The following is a 21,644-nucleotide window of genomic DNA, read 5'->3' as shown; positions in this document are numbered from 1 at the left end:
GGTTTTGAGCAGTGCTTGCACAGAGCCAAGGCTTTTTATGCTTCTCACACCACCCCACCAGCGAGTGGGCTGGGGGTGCACAAGGAGTTGGGAGGGACACAGCTGGGACAGCTGACCCCACCTGACCAAAGGGATATTCCATAGCATATGGCATCATGCTCAGCTTACAAAGCTGGGGGAAGGAGGAAGAGGGGGGACGTTCAGAGTGATGGTGTTTGTCTTCCCAAGTCACTGTTAGGTGTGATGGAGCCCTGCTTTCCTGGAGACGGCTGAACCATGTGCCTGCCCATGGGAAGTGGTGGATTAATCCCTTGTCTTGCTGTGCTTGTGCATGTGGCTTTTGCTGTAGTTATTAAACTATCTTTATCTCAACCCATGAGTTTTCTCACTTTCACTCTTCCAATTTTCTGCCCCATCCTGTTGGGGGGGAGTGACTAAGTGGCTGCATGGTGCTTAGCAGTTGGCTGGGGTAAAACCACAACACAGGTCTAATTAGATCAGGTTGCTCAGGGCCATGCCCAGCTGAGTCTTGAACACCTCCAAGGACAGAGATCCTACAGTCTTTGGTTTAGTAAAAAACATTTTTCCTTTATAACTAATTGGTACTTCCTATGTTTCAACTTATATTCATCACCTCTCAACCTATTGCTGTGCACCACATCATATGTATCCTCTGATTAGGTATTCACAACCTCCCCAAGCCCCCCTCACTTCATCTTAAGGCTAATAAGCCCAGCTCTGTCAGCCTCTCCTTGTACCTCACTTGCTCCAGCCCCCTGGATATATTGCTGATCCTTTGCTGGACTTGCTCCAGTTGGTCAGTGTGGGAAGTCCAAAGCTGAACACAATACACCTGATTCAGTACCACAAGTGCTGAATTGAGGGGAAGGTTCACTTCCCTCAGCCCACTGGCTGCTGCCTTGCTAATACAGCCCGGCATGCCGATTGCTGCCTTTGCTGACAGAGCACAACTTTAGCTCGTGTTCCCTTTGTAATCCACAGGGTTGCCAGGTTCCCCAGTTGTTTTCTACACAGCCATCCCCCAGCCTGTAATGTTGAACAGGGTTATTCCATGCTAGATGCAAGACTTTGCACTTGCTTTTGTTGAACTTCATGAGATTAATGTCAGCCCATTTCTCCAGCCTGTTGAGGGCCCACGGAACACTGTTCTCCTCCAGTATATTAATTGCTCCCACCCCCCACTACCTCCTCTGTCAATTGGGGGTGTTGGCAAAATTGCTGAGAGTGCACTTTATCCCACCATGAGTGTTAATGAAGACATTATATAGTATTGGCTTTCCGTCATTTTGCTGTAAGGGTATGTTCAAAGTGCTAGTACCAATAAACTTTTAGCAAATTTACATGATGTTTATTGAGATAAGATGTTCCATCACAAAATGCAATTTGTATGAGTGTTAAATGAGTTACACCTCTTTTCCTCCCAATATTCATTTGTTGTAGGGTGGTAAGCATAGTCACTATGTAGTATGTTTATTTATCCTAGACTTACTGTTACTATCTATAATGACCTTACCTTCCCCCAACCATAGTGTTAAAAGAAAACTTAATGTACAAATAGATAGAACTCAAACACATTCTGACATTTTCTGCTAGATGGATTTCAAAATAATACATGCCTCTCTTTAGCCCTAATGTTTGCAGGACATACTATGAAGCAAACAAGTAACCTTTTCTGATTACAGTCTCTGGCTGCCAAAGACAGGTTTATCATAGTTTTGTAGGGTACTGTCATGATTTGTTGCCTTTCACCGCCGGTACAGTGATGTTCTGGCTTCATTCCCAGAAGCCAACAAATGACTTCAGGATGTGCAAAAAAAAAGAAATGAGAGATAAGCCATAGCAAATTTGCCACAGAAAATAAGGAAGATAGGGGAATGTGTGGGAGGGTAAGATTCAGTCTAAGTTAGAACAAATCTTTTGAAGAAATATCTTTGGAAATCTTACATGCTGGTTATGCTGTGGCAGCCTCCATCAAGTCCTGATCAGTAGTATTTTTTGTGGTTTCCATCTAAGTTATTGGGACTGACTCATAGTAAGCTTGCTTCAGCCTGTTATGAAGCTTAATTAGCAATGTTGACAAATCTTGTGCTTTTTTTCCAATGTTCATAAAAGTAACTGTTAGACACAGAGTACAATGCTATTATAACATGACAAAAAATTACTACAGCATTTTTCAATATACAAAAAGTGCTAAAAGAGTGCATGGGATCAGTGACAAAAAAAGCCCCAAATACCCACCAGTTTTGTGATATTCCAGATGCTCTGTCTTACACTCTTCTAGGAGGCCCAGCTCTGATATCAACAAAAGCAACCAGCAAAGTCGGTCTATCTGCTTTGAGCTCTCAAAATGAATAAAATAAATTACCTAAAAGAAGTCCTGTATTTATGACAGAAAAAAAGAGAGATTGATTTCTCCTGCTTCTCCTGTTTTATCACTACCCGCATGACAGAGCTGCTTGGCAGCCTTAAATAGGACATGACATGTTGTCATCTTTCCTCCCCTATCCCTTTCATGTCCTTCAGGGAATCTCAACACAAATGCCTTATTTCAAGGAAATAAATATTTCCTGCCACTGGCATTTCTCTTTGCCTTTCTTCTAGTCATTGTTATTGTCACTTTTGCTCTTTTCACTGCTCTTTGGCAATGATATCTGTATGTCCCATTAATATTAAGATGTTTCCCAAACATCTGAGGAAAAAAGAAATAAAACCAGAGAACAATCATTCCACTTGATACAATGTATTTTATCACCTTTCACAGCCAAAATTATGAAAAACCTGCTCTAGAACACAGAATAATTTCTGTATGTTCCACATATTCAGTATCTGTCTTGCATAGGACTATGAGGGACAGGATAAGAGAGATAAAGGTGACCCAGAAGAGTGCAGCAATAAACAATACATGACCTCATTGACAATCATGGACTTGAAATAGCCAGCATAACCGGGACCATGACATATGGTGCTCTGTGCTTAGTGCTATCTTCTGTAATAACACTGCCTACTCCATGGAAGTTCACCCCAGATATGTCAGGTTTTGCCAGCTATGAACAATGCCAACTCTCTTTTTCCTGGCAAGCTGTAAAATAAATGGGAAAAGACCAGTTAAAAACATGTCGCCTCTTTCACAGAACACTTGACCATCATAGGCCAAAGAAAAGAAAGGCTATATAGTACTCATCTGCTCAAACTCCAAATCTGAGAGATGTATTATGTGAGACATTTTCATTCAGATTAATTCAGCTCTCTCATAGAAACCAGAAACACAACTGTAATGCTTACTTATAGAGGATCAAACCCTAAGGGATTCATAAAGTCACAGATTTTTATTTTTTTTTATTTGGATTTGTTATTCCAGGAGATTTAAATGTATAAAAATAAAACAGGAGATTAAAAGCCCAAAGAAATAGTTTCTCACTGGCTCAGAGGTTATCTTTGATCTAACCCACACAGTAGACTACACACTGTTTATGGGCACATGCCCTCTTCAGTCAGGTATACAGAGGTGAACAAATGAATTTTTTTCCACTGTCTAAAAGCTTGCTTTCTGCTGTTACATGTCAGTTGATGTAAGATTATCATAAGCTCCATAAAGGAAGTTTATTTCTCTATGTGCATTAGTTCACTCAAGATTTTGACTAGAAGTTCTGAATTGTGTCCACATCGTTTTGTTTTGCAAAGCAGAAACAAACAAAAGCAAAAGCCTTGAGCTTTGCCATCTAGAATCTGATTTGTGAGGTGGATCTGATGAACAACTTCTTGCTACTGGAGAAAAGAAAGGAGATGTCCAAACCATTCTCTTGGATTTTTCCACAGCTTTCACCATTTCTGCCCAGGGCACCATTATCTGTCATGTAATACTAAAGGTCCAAGTGAATCATTAAAATTACTTGAGCCCTTCCTGGAGGAAGGCATTAGCATAATACCAGTTGGTAAAATGCACACAATACACTTCCTTTATAATTTTTTAAAAAAGAATATTTCTTAATCTTTTTTGAATATCAACATACAGATATCACCTAAACTGAAATACAGTAGAGATACAGCACTGCCTCCAAATATTGGTACACATTTCTGTTGCCAAGATGACTTAGCACAGGATGAAGACAAATTATAGGCAGAAAGGGTATTTATTGGCAGATTAAAAAAAAAAAGTAGATTGCAGTGACAATATAGTCTACTTTATCATAGACGATTCAGACATGAATTGATCAATCCAGGTCATATTTAGGAATACTTATGGTTCTTTATAAAAGCATCTCTAATATTGTCCATCTTCTCTCCTTACCTAGAAGATTGCCTGTTGCAGTGGGCAATGACCTGGCATCAGTTATTGTTCACACTGCCTCTTGGCTGGATGAGAGGGACTGATATAATTGGACATAAATCCCCCAGCACTTAGAAAAAAAAATAATTAATGTAAAACACTGCAGGCATCTCCTCACCAATGCAGACTACACCTCTGCTGTAACAAGCACAGCAAATCCATTTTTTATGTTGACTTTCTAGAGAAATAAAAAATCCAATTCAAAAAGAGCCTGGTCTAGAACCCCCAAATGCCTCTTTCCACAATGAAGACTGACATCTGCAGTTATTGCCCTCTGATACACAGGAACTTTTCTTACTTCAAAACCAGATCTCTCCATTTAAAACCTCTACACTGCAGTAACAAAACAGGACACAGACTGCACACTTTGCTCCCTGAAGAAAAGGTGTAAGTAAATCCATGAGCAATGGTCACGCTCAGTGTACCACCCAGAGAACATCTCAGATTTTGTGATGTCAAGTGCAATATGCAATCTATAGAGTGGAGTAGTCATTCAATAGAAGACAGATAAGATGCCTTGCTATAGGAACTATTGCCTATGTAAATTTTTCAGTAACTGTGGGGTCCAGAAGTAGCTGACATTGGAGATACATTTTCACATTGGACCTCGGATTTGTTGAGACCCATGGTTCGGTATCAGAGTCCCTGCAGGTGTCTGCTGACTTTCCAGACAAATGGTTCAAGTATGTGCTGCCCTCTTGTGCACAGGCCAGTTTGGAATGGTTGTAGACTTGGCATTTGGCATCTTCTCTTCTCTTTTGGTCTGTGGTACTACTTGATCCAAATTTGCCAATGGCCTTTCAGCAAGAACTAACTCAGCGCTGCATGCTGTCTTCAAAGAAGAGCGTAGGGAGAACTGTACTGCAAATCTGACATGTAAAACTAGAGAATGGTAAAAAAATGTAGTATCTTTTGCAAGCATGTGAAATAACATCACATAACTGGAACAGTTTCAAGAATGGGGCAAAGTTTAGTGTCAGTTCAAATGTATGCTTGAGTCTGTCAATTCATAGGCCAAGGGTCACCTTAGCCACGGTGTACCTCTTAAGTAATCTGCTGCAATTGGTAAATGTGGTTTTCATTCTTACAACATATATCTTTTAAACTGGGTACACATACATGTAGCACTATTTTAAAATATAAATGGAAGATACACAGATAGATTTAAAATCAATTCATTTAGTTGAATACTCCGCTTGTCTACAATCACTGTGTTTCTCTTTTTAATGTTCCCACTTCTTGACCTGAAAAATCCAGTGCTACAGTAAGTTCTTAAGATACTGCATGTTAAGCTATTGCATGTCTTCACAGAGGTGAGGGAAATGTAACCACGGATCAGAAATTATGCCATCTGTCTGTATGACCCACTACACTAATCAAGTAGGTTATTCAAACTGATAAGTTTGCAAAGGAGCACTGTGTACTGATTGTAGATAAAAATGTATAGGTTCAAGATTCACAACATGCATTTCTCAGAGGATACGGTCTAGGGCAATTTTAGCACTCTACTCTGCCCTGCTTAAAAAATAGAAAGGAGAGGAAAGCCCAAATCCACTGAAAAATAAATTTGCATACCCAATTCTTATAGCATGTTTTACGCTGTGCCAGATAATGTTTGTAGCTCAGACCCATGATTTCTCAACAAACAGTCTATGTTCCTGTCTTGTAACATTTTCTTCACGTGAACAGAGGACTTTGGAACAGCAGAAATTACTATGTCACTGCATATTCCCAGAGTAGTTGAATTGCAAGTTTGTTTAAAAATTGAACATCTTATTTTTAAAATCAAACATTTTTCTTCACTGGAAAATGTCACCTATAAAGTAGAAAAGAACTCACATGGAGAGAAATACTGAAGTCAGTGTGAGAACTTGTGGGTAAATTTTGAAAACAGAAATACTAATCTTAACTCTTAATGACATGCATCAAGACATGAAAGTTTGCTGTTTAAAATAAAATTTACTTTGGTTCCAGTTCTGATGCCACTTTTAAAATTCAAATTAAGGTAAGGTAGGAAGTAAACTGAGGTAGATATAGATATTAGAAACTGACACATTTTAAAAATATATAGATTGGTGTGTAGGTACATATTGATATCATATATAGTGATATGGAATATCACTTTAAAAAACCTCCTTTCCTTCTTTTGTTTCTGTACACAAACAGGTATGAAATAATAAGATTGGAACAAACAGCAAAGTATAAGCTGTGCTGTGGTCAAATATAGACAGGAGAACCAAATTTTGCTGCTAAACAAGAATTTTCTAGTACAGTGCTGGTCTTTTTGGAAATCATTTCATTGACTACAATTGGACTGGAGCTATATCTTAATAATGAAAAACTAAAAAAAAAAATATAAATTAAATACCACCAAAATGAATTCACAATACACTTTAGGGTGCAATTTGAAAAGATAACTACTCATGCTTGCTTAAAATCACAGTTTAGCAATCTAGTATTATATTGATCCTACTGAAGTTAATGCAAAAATTAAAAAAATCTGCTATTGGTTTGAATGTAATATGATTTTTCATTTACAATTACCTAAATTGTAATTAATGAACACTACCTCCACATCAATGTTCCCTTGAAATTTCAACTATTATGCAAAAGTTCAGAGGTATATCATCTGGGATTGATACACATAGTAAAATAAAGTGAAAGTATGACAGAATACAGTTTCCTTAAGTTACACTAACAGCTACCTTGGATTTTCCCCCCAAGACATTTAAAATTTTATATATAAGTAAACTTCAGTTTCAAATATTTGTACTAAAGAAATATTACAGGTTAGTGGTAATGGCTTAAATGAGAGTTTTGTGGGGAAAATGTTTTTAGCACAGTGAATTCCTCTAATCTACAGAGGGGCTACAGCTTAGAAATTGATTGAAGAAATCAGGTAGTATCCTCAAATTTCTAATCCATTTTTCCTACAGTGCACATAATTACTCAGACAGTTTTTTCCACACCTCCCGATACTTAGTGCATATCAATTCTGGGCTCAGAACAAAGAAAAGAGTTCTTCTTTCATGGTAAAGCAAAACTTGCTCAGTTATGAAGATATTGGAACAAAAAAATATTCACGGTTTTATTTATATATTTTCTTCAATTTATTAATAATCTTTTATATATATTTATTTATGGCTTTGAGCAGACAAAAGAAAAAATCTATCTCATCCCTGATCATACAGTTATTGTAAGATTCAGATCTATAGTCTTCCCAGCAGCAGTAAGATCCAACCTTTTTCATTAATACATTTCATCCTGTACAGATGTGAGATTTCATACTTATGGGCTTACTTATGTACAGAGAAAACAGGTCAGTTCTGAAACTAGCAATGGACCTTTATATTACAGGAATGTGAGTCATTTGTTTCTTAATCTAAGTATATATACAGTCATACATACATATATATACGTATATAATTTTATACCCTGTACCATTTATTTTTTTTTAAATTAACATACAAATCCTAGATATTGTCCACTCTATTACAAAGTCATTAAAAATTATTTATGGTTTCACTGAAAGACCATGTGAATTAATATTTCTTCATAGTGCTTAAAATAAAATAAAAATATATATAAAAATATTTCGCTACTAACCCCATTATCTCCTATCAAATGTAAACCTTAAAGAGTTTGAAAGACCATTACATGATCTTAATTAAATGACAGAATTTGTTAGTATTAAAATAATATAAGGGGTACTGTACTGATAAATAAATGGTCTTGCAGCGTATCCATAATGTTCCAAACATTTTTAAACAATCACTTCCCCATATAGTACTCTGGGCCACTTAAATTAATGGCAGCAGCATGGTAATGGGTTAATTACATTGATTTTTACCGGTGAGTGGGACTCAGCAAAAACTGAAAGATTTTTTAAAATTTTTACTTGATATACCATTTTAGAAAAAGGCCTGTCAGGCAGCATGGGTTCAAGCTCTGTTAGCTGTAGAATATTTACTTGGCTCTCAAGTACATCTGGATTCACTGCATTACATAGTTTGTGATGTTATTTAATTTTACCATGCATCGTTAAACTCAGCATTAATGGGAAAAGAAGAATTCCTTTGCATTCACTTCGTTAACATGAGTCAGCTGAGTTTTAAGGAACAGAATATATGCTTGTATCATATCCATAATGCTGAATTTTCAATGAGTTAAATTATGACACATTTAGTTTCAATCGCTATTTAATGTGACAATTCAGGCACAAATGATTACGAAAGAACTTTTTTTGGTGGATAAGATAGTGTGAAGGTTTGAGCAAACAAAACAAAACATTCACAAAACAGTATGCTTTAACCCTGCTTTCTGTCACCATTTCCTTTCTGTTTTGAAGACATAAAAAATAATAAACCTCATACCTATGGGCTATGTTTGACACTACATGCCTTAGGATATACTATCCATTTAGTTACAATATACACAGAGCAAATCGTGCATTTCCAGACAGACTTGATGCTATATTATATTTAATTTTGTAAATTAACACCACAGTCAACTACAAAACTACAGTGAAGACACAGAAAGCACCTGAAAGCCTAAATCAAGCTGTGGTTTACAAATAATCCTTTAAATGAAAAACGTCACATTTAGACTTAAACCAGAGATTCAAAGTCAGCATTATAGGAATTTTAAGGTAGACACAATTCATGAATGGTTATTATTTTCTAAGATACCATAAAGCTTTTTCCTACAATGGCTGACTGAACCTATTTTTATCACCTTTTTTTGTTTGGTTTTTTTTTTTTTTTTTTTGGTGGTTTTTTTTTTTCCAAAGCATGCATGGAATATTCTCAGATGCTATTGAGGGCAAGGAGAAAAGTGATGGTATTGGTGAAGTACAAGCGGTTCGCAGGATCAAGCGTACAATTTTGCATAAAACATTGCATGTAAAAGTAACATAGTAGGTTTTAAGCCATTGCATTACAATTTAACAGTTGTGTTGCACTTAGCTTTAACAAATTTTAAAACTGTAAATTTTGAAGTGAAGAGTGGAATCTAAATTCCTAAACAAAGACCTTGCGATGGTACACCACACAGCTGCTATTTTTGTTTGGGTCTAAAAAGTTATTTACAATGGCTATATTTATAGTCTTTGTAAAAGTCTTTAGCAATCTGAAGATCAAAGTCCACCCAGTTTTCTGAAACAACAGAATGGCTGACATGTTGTGAAGTTACAACCTATCCAGAGGAGTGCTAGTGCCAGCCTTTTGACTGCAAGTGTTTGCAATTTATTTCTTTTCCAATCTAATTCCCAACAGAAAGTGCTAACATTTGAAATGCAATGGGAAATAACAACTGAATTCTTCACGAGAAATTATGCAATGCAATAAATGAAATAACAAAGGTTTCAGAATATCACTCAGTCAGTGCTATATGTTAGTAAGATTGATATTTTTCTTTTTTTTAATATACTTGTTTGAAGTTTGCTATTGTGTTGACAATTTCCCCATGAAAACAGCAAACCTCACAAGCAGAGAAGTCTGTTAGATTGATTTTAAAGTCGACACATTAAAAATAATATTACAGCTGAATTTAGACTTCTGTAATGGTTGCAAGACAGACATGAATTCAAACAAGTTTTTTAAATTCCTTTATATATATATATATATAAAATATATATATATATATAAAATTTTTACATTCGTTACGTAGGGCAAAGCTGTCTAAAGTATTTTTCTCATAGTAGACTGCTGGGGTACATTAGGAAACAGGCTAAAACAGTCCCGGGGACGGTGCTCGGTTCGTTACAAGTCTGTTGCTCACAGTTACCAGGGATCATAAGTTTGACGCGAACCGCGGTTTGTCTCCCTCGGGCTCTGTGCTTAAGACTGTAGAAGAATCCCTTTGCAGGGGGGCTGGGGGCAGCGCGGACCCCCGGTTTGGGGGGATGGCTCCCGAGGACATCTGTCGAAAGAGCGAGACCCGCTGGGGGACGGTGGCCCGGCCAGCCGGAGGCACGCCAGGGCTGGGGGCAGGCTGCGGGAGGGAGGCAAGGGACTCCCCCACAGTGGGGTGAGGCCTGGCGATCAGGGTGGAGATCTCGTGGGGCAGGGAAGGCTGCGAGGCAGAAAGGGGCCGCACCTCCCAGGTCAGGTTGGTGTTGTGGAGAGCCTGGGTGCTCTTGTGGACCTCATTCTTCTGTGTGGCCCCGGGGGGCTGCTGGGGCGCCTGCGGCTGCTGCTGCATGAGGGAGAGCTGTGAGGCCGTCGGCGAGGCGTACTGGAAAGTTCGGCCGGCCAGAGGGCTCTGTACAGGCGGGCTGCAGACAGCGGTGGTGTAGGAGCAGGGCGAGAGGATGACAGCTTGCTGGGGTGTCTGCGTGCTGGGCGAGGGGGAGTGCAGGTTTCCATGGGACAGGCTGCTGGCGGTGTACACAGGAGGGGACTGCGTCCTGACGCGTGACGACGAGGCAGAGGTGCTGGAGTTCAGGGCGGGCATCTGCTGCAAGCTCACCGGGGCGATGGTCTGCACCATCTCCCTGTCGTGCTTCACGATCTGCTTCAGAATCTCATTCTCCTGGTTGTTGAAAACCCCAGTGTTGAGGTCCTTCTGGAACTTCTGCAGGAGGATTGAATTCTTCTTCCCTTCACGGAGAGGCAGAAGAGTTAGCAAGCCTGACACGCAGGGTCAGAGAGGTCAGAAGAGTTAGCAGAGCCTAACACGCTCTGACTTTGCGTTTCAACCCCTATCACCAAAGGTAATATATTATTTAAGCTTTAAACACCGGGCTGAGCAGGGGCCACAGCGTGGCAGCGAGCCTGCTGCAGCAGGCTGTGCCACACCAAGCACCACCAGCGCAACCAGCTCCCGACGGCCGGCCTGCCCACACACCGCATCACCCCTCGCTCTGCACCAGCACGGCAGGCTTTCATCACACCACCGCGCTCAAAGACACCTGAAGTTTCTGTGCCTCTTCACTCCTAGTGTATTGCTTTTACTACAGTTATTCTGAAAATGTAACCATGGTGATTTACTGAAAAACAAGATTGACAAAGCCATCAGGGTCTGCATGTGTAACGTCCTTCTCATTGCAAAACTGTCCTAATTTCCACTAAACTGTTACATAACTTAAAATACACCTGCCATTTAGCATATTCCCTGGAACTAATTATTAGACATTTGTAACCAGTGACCACTAGCTTGCAAGAAATCATCTTTTTAAATGTTTATGAGCTAATATGAACTCTCAGATAACGTGACACCTGCTTGCAGAATAAAGACTGCTGTACACACTGTCCTGATGCTGCTTGATGGCTCTTAGTGTCTGCAAGATGTAGACACTGTTCTGTGTCATCAGACGCACAGGAACACAATTGCACTCAACTGTTGCTTTTTTTGATAAAATGGTTCGCATTTTATCTTTGTCCTGTGTAGATTTCATATTGCAAATACAGCATCTCAGACAGGATTGCTACTCCAAAAGCAGACTGGGCTTTACTACTACTTATGATTTAAACATATATTACTTAGAGCTGGACTACATTTCCAGAGAGTCTTGAGAGACAAACTGTAAGAGTTTGAAAAATCTTGATAACATAATTTAACGCACTGAGTGCTAACAATCTGCAAAATACTAAACCAGATCTATTGAATATTAGAAACCTGTGTACCTGTATTTCATTTCTATACTCTTGCTATATTAAACAAAACATGCTTTCTTCCAAATCACATCTTCAGCTTTGAATAGCAGAATGACACTCCCTGGCAATTCTTTCTGTATTCAGTTTGAAGGAACTGCAGACATAACTGTACCGAGATAAAGTGATGTAGGGAAATCCTTACACTGGACTTTTCTTATGAAGTTGAGGAAACACGACCAAACAGGATAAATTATTTTTTACGCATAGGTGCAATTTAAAACCAGTGTCAATAACAATGATCAGAGCGCAATTCTCCTAACTAAGATCACATATTTTATCTAGTATGTCCTAGCAGACAGGTCTAGAATCTGGATGCATAACAGCAGACTTTGCACACTCTGTTTTGATAATCTGCCATATCTTTATGCCTTTCACTTCGATATCGTTGGCCTGCTTTTGTGATTGCTAGCGATCTGAGTAACACCAGTGTGCAGCCATCAATGCTAGCAGTGCCCATGTTGTGAGGAAAATGAGAGCCCTGCTGCAAAGGATTAATTCACTTCAATAAGCATGGGTTTTCTAAGTGCTGAGAGGCTTCAGCTCTTCCCAGCATTATAGATGTCATCTGTAAACAATTTATGTAGGAAAATGTCATCTACTGCTCATGAAACAGCATAAACCCTATTAAGTGCTGAGGGCAGCAAAAGAAATATACAGGATTAATAAATACTACTAATTATAATTAAAGTATATAAAATAATCCTCAGAGGAGTATGAGACTTTCTAAAACTCAAAGTTTTTTATTATTTAAAAGTAAGATTGCAGAATTTCTTGTCTGGAGATGTCTTATTCATAAATCAACAGAACATTTACTGTAGCGTAACAGAAACAAAACTTTTAAGAAGGGTTTAATCTGGGCATTTTGTCCTGCAACTCAAGGAAAAGGTATAAAGGTTTTAAGAATTCCTAATATGGAAAAAAATTAATACCTATCCTGTCAAGCCTATCAATTGCCACCGTTTCAAAGGCCCTTCTCATCATGGGGTACTCTTCCAGAACCTCGTTGAAGTTGTCGACTGAGAGGGAATACAGGCGACAGTATGTGTCTGCTCGTACACTGGCAGTTCGACGGCCCTTCGTCAAAAGGCAAATCTCTGGGGAGAGAAAAATTCGACACACACATAAAACAAAGAAGTTAGTGAACCATGTCAAACTTAAAAGCTAGGAAGTGACTCAGTGCTAACAAGTAATAATTCAGTACTCAGCTGCAATTTTTCTATTGCTATTTACACAAGGTTGCAGGGACAATTCTCAAGGTGTTTGGTTCTATTTTTGCTACTTTGAAAAAATAACTAATGGTCCTTAAGAGCCCTGCTTACAGGTTTTGTCGGTCTGGTCTCTGATTTTATCAAGTCTTTTTAAAAAAATCTTCACATTGTAAGAAATGATCCATCAGCTGTCAAACACAGCTTGCTGATTCAATTAATCCAAGTGATTCTATTGATTTTGTTTAAATATCTAGCTAACATAGAGCACCAATTCTTTTAATCATTCACCAGATTTACTAAACTAATGATATAATGATATTTGAATATAAGAGATGTTCTAAGAAAAAATGCTTCAAGTATGAAAATGCCTTGTGTTTCCTTGGCTTTTATGTCCTGTGTATTTTGGGAGAGCAAACTTATTATTTTAGACTTTTTTTCTCATTGGGCTAAAAACCAGAACCTTTTTAACCTCTGCTTACTCCATTTGATTAGTCTTGTAGCCTTTCTCTGCAAGTGCCTCCAACAGGAATTCATCATTCTGGAACAGAGGAGACCAAAGCCATAAGCAGAGTCACAAGAAACAAACCCAAACTTACGACTGCTGATTCCCGAACCCACAGGAAGAGAGTTTCTGGATAAAGGCCAAAGTCAATGTTGGAGGCTTGTAACAGCACAACATTTGGGGTAGAATACTTATTTATATTAAAAAAAAAATAAAAAATTGAAAAGTCAATTACAAAAGGAAGTGTTTGATTTGATCCTATTTTCAAGCTGGGGAATAAGAACACATTTAGAAATATCAACAGTTCTTGGGCTCTCAGGCAGGGTGAGAGATAGTTTCCCTACCCAGTTCTAGCAGTCAAGAGCAGTGAGTTCATCTTTGTTCATATTTAATTACTAGCTAGGAAACCGTCTCCTACCCTGCCTGTGTGTCTATCACAAATGATCATTCTCAATCTCACTCAACTATCATTCTCAAGTGTGGAAAACCAAATATTCTTCATTAACAAAAATAAAGAATTCTGCAGGCTTTACTTCAGATCTGTAAAGTGCTAGCATTGTATGTCTTTAACAAAATATATTTTTTATTAATCTAGAATGTAAAGAACCTTGATGGTTTTTTGTCTCATGCTTCTTGTTGAAGAATTTCCACATGCCACCTAACCCTGAAGGCTTAGAGGCTAACATGCTTAAATAATAGTGAATAAATCAAAGTAAATTAAAGTGGGACCAGTAGTAGCACAGAATGTACCCAACAGCATTGGGGAGAATTTATAGAGAATAATGGGTATTGTAAGACTCTTGACCTAATGTCCCTCACAAAATTTGATGCTCATGAAATAATGACAGTTTACTCTAAAGAGCCAGTCAGGTCAAACAGAAGTCAGTCCTTTCCCCCTCCATCCTGCAGCTCAGCCTGACCCCTTCGCCTTTGATTGAACCTACTGCATTTTAGTTACAAGAGTGAGAAGGACATTTTGCCCAAAGGGATCAGTTAAATGGAGTGAATGCCTGCTTCATTTCCTAAGATATCTCACACAGAATAAAGTTTTGCAATACATGGTTGAATTTAGAGATAACGTAACCAGCTGGAAAATCTGTGTGACTAATGATCACCTCTTGATTTACAGTTTTCTTCACTTAAAATTGCTGCAAATAATACTAGAGACATAAGGAGCTGTCTTTTGCTACACTCAACAAATAAAAGTACTTGATTTTACAAAAATCACATGCAAAAACAAAATAAATGTTATCTATGAATCCCAACCATTCTGAAGAGTGTAAAAAAAAATGGAGAAAGTACTATTTTCATCATTATTAATCTAGAACACAATATTTTAGACTACTTCTTCAACAAGAAGGATGGGAAGAAACAATAAGAGACAATGTTAGATTTCATCACAGGACAAAGGAACCATGTAATTCATGGATATTGCGGCAATAAATATAATTATTTTTTCCCCTTCTTTTGTCTTCTATTGTTCTTGTCAAATAAGGGGAATGGAAAGAATCACTAAAAACTAAACATTGTATTCTGAAAACCCTGTCAGCCCACAACTTCTGATAGAAGAACATCTTTTTGGAAGGCTCTTAATAACCATAATAGAGTCTTCTAATTAGATAAGATAATAAAGGATGGGTCAGAAAAGATATGAGAAACGTCCTAGTGCCTAGGAACCGATCAGGAAGTGCCACTGTGGAGCCTGCCTAATTAGGAAGCAGGGAAAGCTTTGTGTTCTCAGCTCCAGTTCAATGGTCTCATTCAAAAGATGAACTACAGCCTTCTGACAGAAAAAAGTACCATGTGATGAATACATATGTCCTGGTTTTGGCTGGGGTAGAGTTAATTTTCTCACTAGCAGCGGGTGTGGTGCTGTGGTTTTGATTTAGGATGAGAATAATAACGATAACGTGCTAATATTTTAGTTGTTGCCAAGCAGTCAAGGACTTCTCAGCTTCTCATACTGCCCTGCCAACAATAAGGCAGGAGGCATCCAAGAAGCTGGGAGGAGACACAGCTAGGATAGCTGACTCAAACTGGTCAGAGGGATATTCCATACTATACGATGCCATACTCATTATATAACTAGAGGAGTTGGCTAGGAGGCAGCACGAGTCAGGAACTAGCTGGGCATTGCTTCCAGGTGGTGAGCAATTGTGCTGTGCATGACTTGTTTTGTATATTCTATTAATATTGTTGTTGTTGTTACTATTATTCCTATTATTCCTATTGTTCCTTTTCTGTCCCATTAAACTGTCTTTATCTCAACCCATGAGTTTTACCTGTTTCTTTTCAATTGTCTCTAAGGGGGAGGGAGTGAGTAAATGGCTGTGTGGTTGTTTTAGCTGCCTGTCAGGTTAAACCATGACACTATGTAATGTATTTCCAGCAATGGTTCTTGACTGACTAGAGTTGTATTATAGTCACTGATACATCACCAATATTGCTTTGTTACACATACCAATAGCATCATTTGTACTCTGGACACTATACAAATGTGCTTGTTAATTGTATGTATTCTGCATTTAAGTTCATTCCATCTATTAGCTATTTGTTTGGAACAAACTCTCAAGCGTAATAAGATATAATATGTGAAATCTCATTTATTTGGACAGGAGAGGAAGAACACAGAATGTTAAAATGTGTTCCCATCAAACACTTATGTTACTTTAAATATATCAAAGTAATTTATTTTTTTTAAATAAACAATAGATTAACGAAGAGAATAAAGTAATGAAAATATGCACTATATATATAAAATGAGTCTTAATGGCATCAAGTACACCAGGTGTCCTCAACAATTATGTTCTCCGTAATGTTCAGTTGATTTAAACAGACTATGAAATACAAACAATAGCACAGGAGTGTGCAGTGTAACACAAAGGGCACAGACTCTTTTCAAACAGCTTGGACAAACAAGGTTCTATACTAGCATAAAAAGAAAGCAGCAGCAGCATATTACTCACTAATTCCCATCTGTGGTTGGCATCATGTATTGCCTTCATGCTGACACTTTCAAAGTGTCAAATATTTCTATCTTTCCTTTCCAAAAAAAAGGAATGTCTTCAATTCCAATTAATAATTATGTATTAGGCTACAATAAACCTGTAATTCAACTCTTAATGCAAGTTCTACTTTAATTATTTAATCTCTTTGGACAACTGCTCCTTAGAACATTCTGAAATACATGTCAATCACTGGACTAATGGAAAATGACTATCTGAAAGCACTAAATGATGCTAAAAACATTCATTTGTTCTTACAGTCCATATCTAATACAAATGTAGTTAATCTGTCTGTGAAAATCACAATTTGTATTCTGCTAGCATCAGATCTTTGCCACAGAACAATGCAGCTCTCAAAAGAACATGGAAAAGGGCTCAAATACAATGTACTTTCTGCTGTCAAGACATTGACTAAAAAGCACAGTGATAAAAGTTTAAAGCTAAGCCTGTTTTGCAGGTTAAATTATAATAATCAAAATTGATCACCAATATATCAGTTGCACAAATACATGGGACATGGTTGTGGACTTGGCAGTGTTAGGTTAATGGTTGAACTTGATGATCTTAAAGGTCTTTTCCAAGCTAAATGATTCTATGATTCTATAGCAGTATTTCAGCAAGAGCATCAGGTTCAGTTTTTGGAACACCATAAATTTCTGAAGAAGCTTGCCCATACCTGAGTAAACAGGGGACGTGTGGATCATATTTTATTATTGTATTAGTTTGACAGAACACAGGAAATTCTATGTACCTGAAAGACAGCACTACGGAAGACTGATTTTGGGAAAACTTGAGTGAGTTAATGTGAATGACACAACCCATAGGATGACCTTTAAAGAGTTAGGATTAGTAGGCCTTTTCTAAGAGCCACAGTTTTGGTTCCAACTGAGATCAGGTTCATCATTCTTGTGGACTTTATCAATACGTCACTGTAGGTGATAATTTTCCCCCTCCCCTGTTGATATGTGATTCCTAAACATTTTTTCTTCAAGAAAATAACTGCTGGGGCTCAGGGAGTGGTTCACCTTTAGCACCATTCATGATGTTGTGTTGCTTTCTTAGTCTTTGCTGAATGGGTACATGGACTGGCTACCCTATCAATAATTTCCTGTTTCCACTTTATATAGACCTACGAAAAACCCTTTTGTATTCTGGGAGGCAACACAGTTCAGTTCATCTGACAGTGTGGCACCTTTCCATTAACTGTCAGTTCATTTTCCATATACATTATACTTGAGATAAAATTACTCAACTTTTTATGTCACATTAACATTTGAATAGATATTAAAAAACTTCAAAAATCAAAATAACAATATAAAGTTGCATTGCAGTCAAAGTGTGACCACCAACAGATAAACTGTGTTGATAAAGGAAACAGTTATGAGTCCAGTAGTTAGGTGGTTCATTAAAGGACATCAAACTGGTCCTGTCTCCATGGAACATATTTCTTAGCTTAGGATGGTATATAGTAATATTGGAAAATTAATACAATGAATTATTATCGTAGGCACAGCTTTGTTTCTCAAGGACACAAAGACCAGAATTAAAGCAAAAGTTCATTTTACTAGTTGCAGGAATTAATTTTTTGTAGTGATGAATTAAGTTAACTAGTATTTTAGCCATATAGTGCTTCCACATAAAAATAAATGAAAAAACATTAGCAGTTTCGATGCATTGATGAACTACAGCAGTTTATTAAGTGCTCTGTCCCCTTCCAAAGCTGTAACAGGTTTCCCATCATCTGTCAGATTTAACATTGCAGGATCTAATGAAGTGTCCTTCCAGCTGAGGACAGCTGACTATTGCTTCAGTTCCTCAGCAGGAAACTTGTTTCATCTTGTAGCAGGCGTATACATTGCTGTGCAAATGGGCAGGCAGCTACTCAGACCATCTGGTTACTTTCAGCAGCAGAAGAAAGATGGAAAATCAAAGCAATTCAAAGGCTTGGTTCAGCTGGTCTAATGGATTTGGGAATGTTTTATGAGAACGGGACAGTGGATTAGAATATTGTTTATTTTATTGAGAGCAATGATTTACTAAACTATTATAAACAACACTTAGATGTACAAAAGCTCTTTCCATCTACCCGTCTTGTAAGTCTTCAGAGCAAGTTTCCCAGAACTACCAGGTTTAGGTTATTCTTCTTTTTTAATGTAACTCTTCATAATAGCAACATGGTGGAAAGATCAATAGTTCTTGATTTTCTTCACGCTATTGAAGTTGTCCACTGACTTTCCTCTGTCCACTGACCATTGGGCACTTTCGTGGTGTGCCAGTGACAGGGAGGGACCTTCAGCTTGAGGCACTCTACTCCCAGCTTTACAACAAGTAATGTCAGTAATATTTTTTTCTTTAGGAAAGGACTATATAAAATTCAAGCAATTAAAAAAAAAAATCAACAAGCCTCTAGACATCCCATTCATTCAGAAATAGAGCAATTTCCAAGTTCCGTGTTGACTTAAGCATCTCTAATACAGAAAACAGGGAGAAGGTTTCATATGATAAAAATGTGATTGCTTTAACAAATACTTTAGCATTTTTGTCTCATTTTTCTCTGAAAAATATCAAATGCATGTATCTATAATTTTTTTCCTAACTTTTTAATGTATTCTTTTTATCTTTCACTGTATTATCACTATAGCACAAAATGGAAAACTCAGGGATACCTGCTTTTTGTTATAGATACTAAAATGAATAGCACCAGATCTTGTGATTAGTCAGAATGTAGCTTACAGCAATTAAATGAATTTCAGTAATCTATTTCCTAAAAGAAAAAAAAAAAAAAAAGCTATGTCACATAGCTATCCAGATTTTATTTTGCAGTTGTTTAAGTTTGTCAGAGTGAGCAATAGCAGACACTGCCTGCAAGACCTCTTCATTTAAAAAATGTCAACTACAATTGCCTGTAAAGTTGCTTTCAGATATCTGGGTTCATCAACAGGAGAGAGTGTTCATGTAAGGAGGCCTGGATACACTGCTGAGTAGTTACTATTTCAAAGAGGGACTGAAAATGGTTAATTACAATTAAGGGTCCAAACCAACTTCCTTAATGCCTCAGTTTCAGTATCCTGTCACTTTTTGAACTATTTACCTAAACCTAATTTAAATTTATCTGTTTGTGATAGCTATTTATAATTTATCTATATTTGTGATAATTTTATTGCCTGTTTGTAGCCATTTGAAATTTCTGGCTCTGAAGACCCTGACGGAGGAACTCTCAGCACGTTCATTGTTTATTTTATTTTATTTTACTTTATTTTATTTTACTTTATTTTATTTTATTTTACAGAACAAATTAAAGAAATAGAAAATGTGCCCTAACCAGCAAGGTTGATATTGTCAATTTTTTAAACAGAAAAATTAGAAAACAGGTGAATTACATGCCTATTAATAGAGCAATTAAAAATACAAAAAAATTATTTCATTCAGTAAGCTAGAGACTTACTGACTTGTGGAACTGTCCCCTTATTTCAATTAGGAACATGATTCTTGTTTGCAAATATCAGTCCCTTGTTGTCAGCACCCTTACTGTCTGAGATTTCTCCATCATGCAGGTGTCCTATATGTATCATGTCATATATATGAAGAGAGGAAAATAATGCAATGGACACTGAAAAGAATATTTGCTTCAATGTTTGAGGATGACATGATGCTACGGTGTAATAGTCAATAGTGATATTAGGGATTTTAGTCTTCTTGAGGCAGGAAATGATCATTAGAAAAAAGAAGTAGATGATATCAACGCCCCCCACAAACAGTATTTTACCAGTCCCTTTCATTCAGCATGTTATCCTTGGGACACAATCCCCACATTTGGAAAAAGGAGGGTTTGTCCTCAAAGCCATTCCAAGACAAGAAAGAACATTTAAGTCTGATGAGTTAGAAGCAGCTGGACACAGGTACGCATGATGAGCACTGTATAGCCATTTTCCTGATCTAAAATACAGGTTCATTTCTATATTTCTTTCCATTACTCTCTTCGCTAAAGGTCTCCGTCCTAAGACTTCATTTGCTCAACCTTTGTATATGTATGTCAAATGTTTGGTACAGTAAGTGGTCTAATTAGAGAGGTTCTAGTCTTATTTCTTTTTCTAGCAGTATTTCTAATTGGCAGAAAGGTACATTTATTTCATTAGAGATAGCACAAATTTCCTGGGGGAGAAATTATTCTTCCAAAAATAATTGCCTAACTTTCATTGACCCAAACTTTGATAGGATTTATAGAAGAACACTTATTTTAAAAAAAGTTTCATATTTATTTAGAGTTTGTCAACAAGCTTGAAAGTATGCTCCTTTCTTTATTTTGCCCCAAATTTGTCTTTTATGCCACCTACCTATGAGAAGCCTGTTTCTTGAAACAACTCTTGTTCTTATCAGTCCATTTCCTTGAATAAAGCTTAATACACTACTTTAAAGCAGCTCTAAGAAAAGCAGTATGATAACAACCTACTAATTTGGATGTTTTGAGACTTAGAGAAGGCCTCTTATTAAGTCCATGTGAAATTCATTAAAACAACTTGACAGAGCCTTTAAATATTATCTACTGTGATATAAGTAAATGTTGATAGGGAAAAAGACATTTTGGGCATATATTAATTTTCAAGGCACATTTGGATGCAATAAGCCAATCCATTTTAGCCATTCTCTAATGACTTTTGCAATTTTTTACAAGATTGATATATAACTGGATGTTTTTAAGTCCTCGTATTTCCTGTAAAGTTAATGCTGATACACTATTAAGCATATTTCAATGTAATATGCTTAATATATAAACCGTATAATTTAATTCTTTTCAGAAAGGTTGTTAGTCATAATTACTTTTACATCAAGACAGCCAAATATACATGGTTAGAGTACAAATGCCGTTATAAAAAGTGGCATGTTATCTGCCCAGAGACATTTTATGTTCCATCCTGACCTGTCTTT

At 37.3% G+C, this 21,644-nt stretch overlaps 1 protein-coding gene across 1 annotated transcript in view; it reads right to left on the bottom strand.

The window, feature by feature from the left end:
* Window positions 1-7,476: 7,476 nt before the first annotated feature.
* The window catches only part of HCN1 (hyperpolarization activated cyclic nucleotide gated potassium channel 1), a 207,954-nt gene continuing 193,786 nt past the window's right edge, over window positions 7,477-21,644 (bottom strand). Inside the window, exons 7-8 of the mRNA XM_075741307.1 lie at window positions 12,933-13,097; window positions 7,477-10,947 (exon numbers count right to left, since the gene is read on the bottom strand). Of these exons, the coding sequence (XP_075597422.1) occupies window positions 10,139-10,947; window positions 12,933-13,097 (974 nt within the window). The 3' untranslated portion in view covers window positions 7,477-10,138. The remainder of the gene's footprint in view (window positions 10,948-12,932; window positions 13,098-21,644) is intronic.

Source organism: Balearica regulorum, chromosome Z (genome assembly GCF_011004875.1).
Source record: "Balearica regulorum gibbericeps isolate bBalReg1 chromosome Z, bBalReg1.pri, whole genome shotgun sequence".
Classification (NCBI taxonomy): Eukaryota; Metazoa; Chordata; class Aves; order Gruiformes; family Gruidae; genus Balearica; species Balearica regulorum.
The sequence above is the reverse complement of the archived record's forward strand: the minus strand, read 5'-3'. Positions and strand labels throughout refer to the sequence as shown.